A 10,029-nucleotide genomic window follows, 5' to 3' on the forward strand; every position below is an offset into this window, starting at 1 on the left:
TATTTGGTACTAATTTGCTCTTGTGTCTTTGAACCCATTTATCACAACATCTCCAACATTCTCCCACTTTTCTAGTTTTATGAAACTTAACATTTGGCAGCTCTAATTGTTTCAAAGGTTGTTGTTGTTGGACAGGCATATGAACATGAACATACCTCTGAGGCACAACATTGTTTGGTTTCTTATAGAAGTTTGTGCAAGGGACACGGGTCTTTTTGTGTGTGTGGGGGGGGGGGGGCTCAGTATATAAGCACCAGTCAGGTCTAATTTGGGTGCTTTATGCCCTCTCTGAGTCCATTGACATAGCACCTAACAAACGAAGCTTCAGATAGTTCAGGATTTTCATCCTGGACATCAGCCATCAGTCCTTCAATTTTTAGGTCAATAGCCATGGGAGGAAAACCTTTTTGTCAGCTCAGAACAGAATTCAGTCCATGACAACAGTTTCTCTAACAGTCCTGACCTTCTTAAACACACGTCAGCCTCTCCTGCAATATAAAGTTGAGCTAGAGACAGCTTATATTCTTCAGGTGCAGCAGCCATCTGCAAATATTTGTCACATTGTCGAATCCATCCCACTGGATCCGTCCCCTCAAACCTGGGAAAATCCACCTTAGGCCCTTTTGTGATGGGTTTCATGAACCGGGCTTTCAATTCATGTTCATATGTTTTCAAATATCTCTGTGTTGATTGAACTGGCTACATGCTGGAGTATAAGCTTGTGCTGGGACTGGTTCTGGGGAGTGTGTTCATTTCCACTTTCTGGTGCCTGCTGTGTACGCATGCCAGGAGGTACATATGGTCTGGTGATCCTGATAGGTGGTAAATTATCACACTGCCTGTTGTATGCCTTCTCCATTTCCAGTTGTTTTCAAAGAAGATCAGTTCTAGCATTTTGATGTTCTACTTGAGCCTGCTGTAGTATAGGTGACTTGATGTGCTCTGTTTCACCTACTACTGGTTGTTCTTCAGGTGCATCACGAGAACATTGGGGTTGCATAGATTTAAGCACTGTACTCATAGCGGCGGGGCGCCATCGATTTTGTAGGGGATTTGTATGTGTATTGTTCTAACATAATGGCAGAAATGGGGAATCAAATCATCAACACAACCTGGCTTACATAGGGAGGGTTTAACCTTCAGATAAGTGGTGGTAAACATGATTTTCTTTTTGACGGGTGCGGTAAACAGGATTAACAACAACTGGATGGTAAACGGTAAAAAGGAGGATATCGGCCGCCGAGCGACTGTAACTCGGGCAAGGAGCGATGGCAGTCGTCTGAAGATATGTGACACTTGGTCAGTTACACACGGTCGAGGTCGTAGGCAGGTGTGTCATGTGACTGGTCAGGAACGCCGCCTCATGTGTCATGCTGATCTGCACCAGGCTCTCCTGGATGGCGCGCATGGTCGCCTCCGTCGTCGTCACAGCCGCCCCATCACCTCCTACCAAATCAAGCAGGGGAAATAAAAATGGTGGGTGTAACAACCCGTTGCCACAACAATCGCCAGACGTGATTAGAGAAGGATAGAGGGTCGTGATTAGAGAAATAGGGGATCAAGAGGGGGAATAAAAATGGCGGGTGTAACAACCCGTTACCACAACGATGGCCAGACGTGTGTAGTCGTAGAGAAGGATAAGAGAAGTAGGGGATCGAGACGAAAGGTAGAGGGCAGGAGCAGGACAGAGGAAGAAGATGGCTTCAGTTTTCGTTTCTGTGCGAGGCACTAGCAAAACGGGCCCGTGATGAGCGAGGACGAGTTTCGGGAATCCTGGCCCATATCAAAGTACCTTCCGTTTCCGTGAGAGGTCAGTAATCCTACTTTACCCTTCCGCCGGCGCCGACGCATTTTGCTCCCGCGCCGTGTTCGATTCGAATCGGGAATCCATACTCGCTCTCGCGAGATCCAAACCCATATTTCTCGACCCTAGGTCTCGTCGAACCATTGCTCAATCGGGTGATGTCGATGCAGCGGGAAAGTCGTCGCCTGCAAATCCAACCCCATGGTAAGTCACCGCCTCGCTGTTGTTTTCATCTGTACCCCAGTTTTTTCTGAACAAGATCATGTAAGGTAATAAGATTCTTTTAGGTTGGTTTAATCTAGTGTCTTTTTTTCAATAAATAGAAGAAACTATTTGGGTAAGCTAGGTTTCTATGGTAGTGTAAAAGGATTTTGTTTTGCTATAACATCAGTGTAGCCACTCAAATACACAGTAAACATACACTGGATTTGAGAGGCCCCATGTGTTTTCCTCCATGCTAAAGTTAGCAGGTGGATGCCGATCCTTGGCAACACAACAGAGGGGAAACCGAGTCAGACTCTCTATGCACCCTCTGAATTATGTGTTCCCCTGTCTTGTTTTGTTTGTTTGAGCACCGTCGACGATGTACGGGGTACTTGGGTGGTATCACAATGTTTTACACCAATGTATGTATATGGTCATTCAAAAGTCTTTTTCTTCAATTGAAACTTGGGTGTCTAGCTCGAAAAGCGTTATTTCTGTTGACTAAAGTTGGACGAGAAGAACTATTTCTCTGTCAGCATGTGCATATACATGCTTCACTTTATCTTTTCTTGTAACTTTCCACCTGATCATGCATTATGTATTGCAGATGGACCAGCTGATTCAACGCTTCACAGAAAGGACTCAACCTGCACACAAGACCATTGTTCCCAAGGTGGTGAACCGCAATGCCCTGGGCCACATCTTCCAGAGGTACGCCATGAAACGGTGATGATGGGCTATGAATGCTCTAATCCTACTGCATTAGTAGCTTTGTTTGTTTTCTTTGAACTGCCTGCAGAAAAATGCCTGTCATGAGTGTTAGAACTTAATCTTCACGAGAGGCCCCGTCCTTTCCTTGATACATTTTTTTAATTCAGATGACTAGCCATTTTTGTGCCCATGTTTGCTACAGTATATAAATATCCAGAGTGTACATACCTACTAATAATCTGACTTATGATGTTATTTTATACAACTCCTTCCCGTTAAAAGCTCAATATTTTGACCGCATTATTTTTACTAGTCTGATTGACATTGGGCTCTTAAACCAGTAAATAATCTTGATCCACATTAGTTCGAGCAACCCTTCTGATATAAGGGCAGCTGCTCATTTCCTGCAGTGAAATGATATTTTTTTTGTACAGAAAATTTCTTCTGCGGTGACACAGTTATCTCCATCCTTGTTTGTTTTGCACTTCTATATCTATATAACAGAGATTGATGGTAAGACTGTTCCAGTTAACATGATCGCATCTGGATTATGAGCGAGTTTAGGACCATGTAAAGTGTACGCCTTCATAGTACCAGAACTGGGAAGTGGTCAATTTGGACGGATTTTTTTGGATACGTCGCTATTGTTGGAAGTGCTAGACTGCTAAGGCTACTGCACGCAACCTTTTATCGCGGTGTTAGTGGATGGTGCTCTGTATAAGTAGTCATTTAATTTGCCATCATGACGAAATTAGGTTGTGTCAATGAAGTTGCCTCGCCATACGACATAAATGTGCGTACATGTGAGTTCGACGAAATGCAATGGTTTCACTCGTAGTAACTAGCCGATACTAAGACTATCTTTCAGAACCAGTAATAAGACATTTAGGAAAGTAACCACCCTTTACTCAGCGGTCAGCACAATTGCATAGTGTGCCTCTGTATCGCGTTGCAATTATGTGCAAGCACTTGGGCTAAAATGTTACTCTGTGGTTTTTTTCATTCTTTTGTCCATTTGAAATAATTATTCGTGGCCATGTTCAGCTTTTCTCACATGTTTGTGCATGCAGGATATCTGGTGTCATATATTCTCCCTACTGCCAATGCAAGATGCTGCTCGAGCTGCCTGCGTGTCTCATGCATTTAAACGTTCTTGGAGATGCTATCCAAACCTTGCTTTCAACGCGAAAGCACTGGGCATGGATGAAAGATCATGTGGAGAGGATGAAATAGTAAGCAATTTCACCAGCAGAGTTGACAACATTTTGAAAAATCACTCATGCATTGCCATCAAAACACTCGAGATTGTTTTCCGTTATTATGATGACAAGGTATGCAACCTTGATGGCTGGCTTCAGACTGCTATTACACCAGGGATTGAAGAACTCACTGTTCAGCTATCTACAAAGTCACGAAAGCATTATAACTTTCCGTGGTCACTTTTGGCTAATGAGAATGGAAAATTGATTCAGTATCTAAAGCTTTCTTGTTGTGCTTTCTCTCCCACTGTCGGGCTGTGCTTGAAAAGTTTGTCAAGACTTGAGCTATTTGATGTTAATATTACGAGGGATCAGATGGGGTCCCTTCTTCAGAATTTTTTTGCTTTGCAACGGATGCAACTCAAGAATTGCAATAACATAACTTGCTTAAAGATACCGTTTAATCTGCAACAGCTCAAATACCTGGAAGTGTTTCACTGCAGCAGCCTGCAGGTTATAGAGATAGAAGCTCCAATCTTATCTAATTTTGGATTTATGGGTCTCCGCCAAGTACAACTATCACTTGGAGTAGCATTGCAATTCAAGAAGTTTGACATGTCCTTCCCCGGTGTTGTCAGTTATGCATGCACTAATCTTTTGTCCAACTTGCAATATGTTGAAGCTCTTTCTCTATGTTCACGTCGTGAGGTATACACTAAATCCTTTGGTATCTTTACACTTTTGATTTGCATAGTATGATTGATTTGAGATATTTTTGTGTAGATAATTGATACACCGGTGTTACCTAGCAAATTCTTACATCTCAAGCACTTGAGTGTTGATCTTAATGCAATGACATTTTCCCCGACCTACGACTATTGTTCTCTAATATCCCTTTTTGATGCTTCTCCTTCCTTGAAGACCCTTGTCCTGAATGTAAGTCACTCTCCATCTTGCAAGGATATTTAGTGTAGCGACCAGACCTTAAATGGTCCAATCTCTGTGCTCCGGTGTCATCCCTGGATCAGTAATTCTGACATCACACAGTACTTGAAGGATTTATAACAGAGTAGCAATCACACACTTATTACATCGAGTGTCTCAAAATAGAACAATAAATGTGGCTTAAGGCCATCTAATAACGATAACATCGAAAGGCTTGGAAGATAAGTGAGTCCATCAACTCCAACGGCATCACTGAGTATAGAACCACGACCTAAAAACTCCTTAATCGTCGTCTAAAAAGTCTGTAACATAAACGTTGCAGTCCGAAACGGGTCAGCATATGGAATATGCTGAGAAAGTAACATATAGAGAGTAATGGAATGAAACAGCTATTCTATATGCATGTTTGGCTGGTGGAAAACTCTATGGTTACAGTTTTTTTTGTGTAAAGCCAATTTTTCCCTACTACAAAGGAATAAATTTTATTTAACTATTATGGTAGTTGTTAAACATTGAGAATGGTTGACAGCATTCTCAATCCCAATTAAGAATCATCATTAAACAAAACCCAGCAAAATTAATTTTAGAGTAATATGTTGAGATGCACATGATAATCCAGGTACTAGATACTCAAGATGTCCATAACTGGGGACACGGCTAATCATGATTAGTTTATACACTTTGCAGAGGTTTGCGCACTTTTCCCCACAAGACTCGATCGCCTCCGTTTGGTTTCTCGCACTACATGGTGTTTGAGAAGACGGATGACCGAGACATAATCTTTCAGAAGCGCTAGCACCTTACGATCGGGTAGACCGTTACACCTACTTTCCCCTACATCTGCTAGTCTACCACTGTAAGAGTTCGCACAACTTAATCAACTATGCTAGAGCCCATAATAGCTTGTGGCTGCACACGGAAGTTTCTAGCATGAATAACCTCATGATCCCTTTGAGCCTGTGTGGCGGTCCATAAAGAACAGGCAATCCTGGAATACCCAGGTACCTCAATCCACCCAGATGTGTGTTTAAGTTGCCACCCAAGTAAACCATTAATTAACAATCTCACATCTGTCATGGATTTCACTCACCCAATCCACGTCTACTAGCATAGCATGGCATAATAAGCAAACGTAGAAGTAACTCCTAAAGGTTTGAAAATAACAGGTAATAGGTACTACCTCAACTACTTCCCAATCCGCAATTTAATTAGATCCTAATCATGCAATGTGTGAGAATTGATCTAATGTAATAAAACTGGGTAGAGGGAAAACATGATCCAAGTGTTACTTGCCTTGCTGACGATCCGGGAAACCTAGCGATTCGAAGTAGCAAGCGGCGCACTCCGGGTACTCTATCGTAAACAAACAAGCATACAATAAGTACTCAACTAATGCATAGGTAAAACTCAAATAAAAGATCTAACCAGAAAGTTCAACTTAAGAACTCCGGTTGGCAAAAAAAATCAAATCGAACGAAGCAACGAAAGACAAACGGCAAAAGAAACAAGCTTCGTTTACTATTTTGGATCTAAGGCAATTTTTACAGTGGCAAAAACTTGTTTGAGTTGGTTAAACGGAAAGAGAGTTTCGAGACGAAACTCCAGGCGCTTGAATCACCTGATTCCGATAAACGAGCGAAGAGTTAGACTAAAACGAAAATCGGATCAGAAATCGCGATGAGAAAAAATCGCAGATTTAATCCGAGAAAAAGAAAAATGACGAACGTTCGTTAAAACGAACGAACGGACGAACGCTCACTATTTAAATAAACCAGAAAACCCGATCTATTTAAAAAAACGAAACTAAAAAAACGAACAAAACCGTCGGAAAAACCAAACTTTTTTTTTGAGAAAAACCGGAGGCGAAAAATATCTTCGGCAACTCCGGCGACGGCGGCGGCGGGGGTCCGGCGGCGGGGCGGCGAGGTGGCGGCGCGGCGGCGGCAGCGGTGCGTCGGCGGGGCGGCTCGGCGTGGTGAGCCGGCAGCGCGGCGGCGGCGGCAGGGCGGCGGCGGGCTAGGCGGCTAGGGTTTGAGGGGGGGGTCCGGCTAGGCCTCCCCGGCTTATAAAGCCGGACAGGCCTAGTGTCCGGGTCGGACACGGCCGTAGGTCGGTTGCGTTTTTTTAAAATAGTTACGCTCAGAAAAAACAAAAGTAATACTAAACGGACTCCAAAAATCCCGAAATAAATTTTCCCCGGCTTCTAAAATCAAGCCGTACAAGATGAACATTTATTTGGGGTCTAAATGCAATTTTGAAAAACACGCATTTTTCCTAAATTCAAATAAAATAGCAAATAAAACCAAAATAAAATCTTATCTGATTTTTTTATTAAATCCTCAATATTTCTTTATTTTGGGAAAATCATTTTATTCTCTCTCTCATATTTTTGTAATAGAAATAATTGAAGATAAAATAAATAAAATCAAATGATCCTATTTTCAAAATTTGAGACAACTCAAATATGAAAATAACGAAATCCCCAACTCTCTCCGAGGATCCTTGAGTTGCGTGAAATTTCTAGCATCAACCAAAATGCAATAAATATGATATGCAATGATGATCTAGTGTATAACATTCCAAATTGAAAATTTGGGATGTTACATTTAGTTACAATGATGGAACTATTAATCCAACCATATTGGCATGTCATCTTTAGGTGTTGCAGAGAAAGATGTTGCATGAATCAATCGTCAGAGATACATCAAATTTGAGGCAGATACCAGGACACCGCCATGATAGGCTTAAGACAGTGAAGATCATTGGTTTCTCCTCTGCGAAGAGCGTAGTAGAGCTAACATGCCATGTCATTGAGAATACAACGTCACTTAAGTGCCTTACATTGGACACCACAATAGGACATCCTTGGCATAGCTGTTTGACCAACTATAGTGGAAAGTGCTTGCAGTTGCGCGCTGATTTTCTGGTGGAAGTTGGTAAAGGGCTCTTGGCTATTAGGACATATGTTGAGCCAAAAGTTCCCTCCGGAGTCGAGCTAAATGTTGTGGAGCCTTGCCGCCGATGCCATGATCTTGAACCGCTGTCATGATCTCGAACTTCATATGCAAGTTATCATAAGTACCCTATGGTTCCTGTGTAAGTAGGCCGTGTGTTACCCTTGAATACTTCCTCTGTATATACAGTATACTAGTAGTACGCCCGTGCGTTGCTACGGGCTATATTGCATATACTTTTGGAAGCATCTCTTCTTATGAATGTCTTCTCCAATAGGCCCTACAACGTAGATAGTTGCCGCCTGTCAACCTTGCTTATGAAGAACCTAAAAAAGATGGAATTAATGAACGAAAGCATCATGCAATTGAAGCTTGATAATCACAAAATGCATGACTACTTTGTACAAGAGGTTAGGTAACTACAGATTAAAACATATCAAGCTTGACCTACGCTTTTTCACTAATAATCACCTTACCGTCCTCCGTAACCTATACTGACATGGTATGATTGGACAATAACAACTTATTTTCTAAATTACATAACTAAAAAGAAATCATGAACTATAGCCAAAAGAATGACCGACCAACTATTACAGATTAGGCACAACATGTGATCTTCATTGACATGCCTGCTAGTACTAATCAAAAATTGTGTATGCCTTAGGACCTACTATAGGAACACTCATGTGTGCGCTGGCTTGTGACCAATACCTTACATAGAATTCTTCTATTGAGTTTTCATTTAGCGTTTCCATTTTCTTTCTTTTCCCTGTACAATTGGTGTGCTCTTGCCCTTCCTCTATCAATGAGAACACAACTCTCCTATATGATGCATTTCTATGAACGTGACTCTCCTACGCAACTCTCACATGGCAATATACCTATTGCACAAAACAAAATATGCAAAAATGGCAACAACAAAAAGTAATGATGATACATGTATTGACCAGACAAGAATGAATGCACTTTATTGTGAATGTTTTTATTTTATTGCTGCCATGTCATGCCCATGTTATTTTTATTGATTCCAATTTTTTTCCCGTAGGGACCAGGAAAACTGGTTTCCCGAAATTCTCAGAATTTTCAAACGAATTTTGAATTCAAAAATTGTGTGTATCAACATAATATGTTTAAGCCTCTTTTTGGAAGCTACTCAAGTGCATTAACACCACACTAAGTGTTACTCCCTCCTTTCTGGTTTATAGGGCTTATCTCAAAATCTTAGTTTTTTCTATTTTATAAGGCTCAATTTGGTTGTTTCCCGTCATAATTTCAGTTTCCAAGGTGCATTAAATAATTGCATGCAAATATTAAGAGAAAATTGTCCAATGCATGTACTTTATGCATGCATGCATTGTAATTAATAGATCGGTAAACATAAATTTTTGATAAAAACAAGAGCATTAATTGGGTGCTTTTTACAAATTACAAAAAGTATTCCACCGCTCACCATCTACCTTAGTTGGTGAGATTTTTGAATTAGTCTGGTCATAGTGGGGAGCATCATATACTAGTATCATGCATATGATACTAGTGTATGATACTACATCTATAATGCATAGTATCATAGATTAGTATTATAGGTGGTCTTATTTATTGACATACATGACACATAGTAGCATCACATTTACTATGTTACGGTATCTACCTATGTTACTATAACCATCTCTCTTCTTTAATTCCTTGCCACATAAGCATGCTTGCGAGTCCCAAGCGCATGATACTACTTATGTTACCCCCACTATGGTCATAGTAGGGAGTAACTTATACTACTACCTCCGTCTCGGTGAATAAGTCATTCGCGTAGTTTTAGGTCGACGATTTAACTATTTAAATATATATTATATGTGATAAAATATATATTTAGAAACTACATCCGTGTAGAAATCTAGTGATATACTTTTTATGACATATAACACATATTTAATTCCTCAAATCGATGACCTAGAACTACACGAATGACTTATTCACCAAGACGGAGGTAGTAGTGTCATGCATATGACATTAGTCTAAGTTACTATCTTCATAGTGCAAAGTAACATAGTACTAGTGTCATATGTGACTTTATTTAATAGCTTGTAAACTCATGTTGTCTTGGGAAGCGTTATGTTACAGTAACATATTATATTACCACTTCTCATTAACTACTTGCCATATAAGCAAAAATTTCTCGAATGTACTTCCAACTTTCTTGGAGGGTCAAAATATCTCA

At 40.8% G+C, this 10,029-nt stretch overlaps 1 protein-coding gene across 1 annotated transcript; it reads left to right on the top strand.

The window, feature by feature from the left end:
- The first annotated feature begins 851 nt into the window (after positions 1–851).
- On the top strand, positions 852–4,887 carry LOC123101430 (F-box/LRR-repeat protein At3g26922-like). Its single transcript, XM_044522887.1, has 4 exons — positions 852–2,008; positions 2,616–2,719; positions 3,790–4,626; positions 4,702–4,887. The coding sequence occupies exons 1-4, from the start codon at positions 1,963–1,965 to the stop codon at positions 4,885–4,887; spliced, it is 1,173 nt and encodes a 390-aa protein (XP_044378822.1). The 5' UTR covers positions 852–1,962.
- The last annotated feature ends 5,142 nt before the right edge of the window (positions 4,888–10,029 follow it).

Source organism: Triticum aestivum, chromosome 5A (assembly GCF_018294505.1).
Source record: "Triticum aestivum cultivar Chinese Spring chromosome 5A, IWGSC CS RefSeq v2.1, whole genome shotgun sequence".
In the NCBI taxonomy this organism is placed as follows: domain Eukaryota; kingdom Viridiplantae; phylum Streptophyta; class Magnoliopsida; order Poales; family Poaceae; genus Triticum; species Triticum aestivum.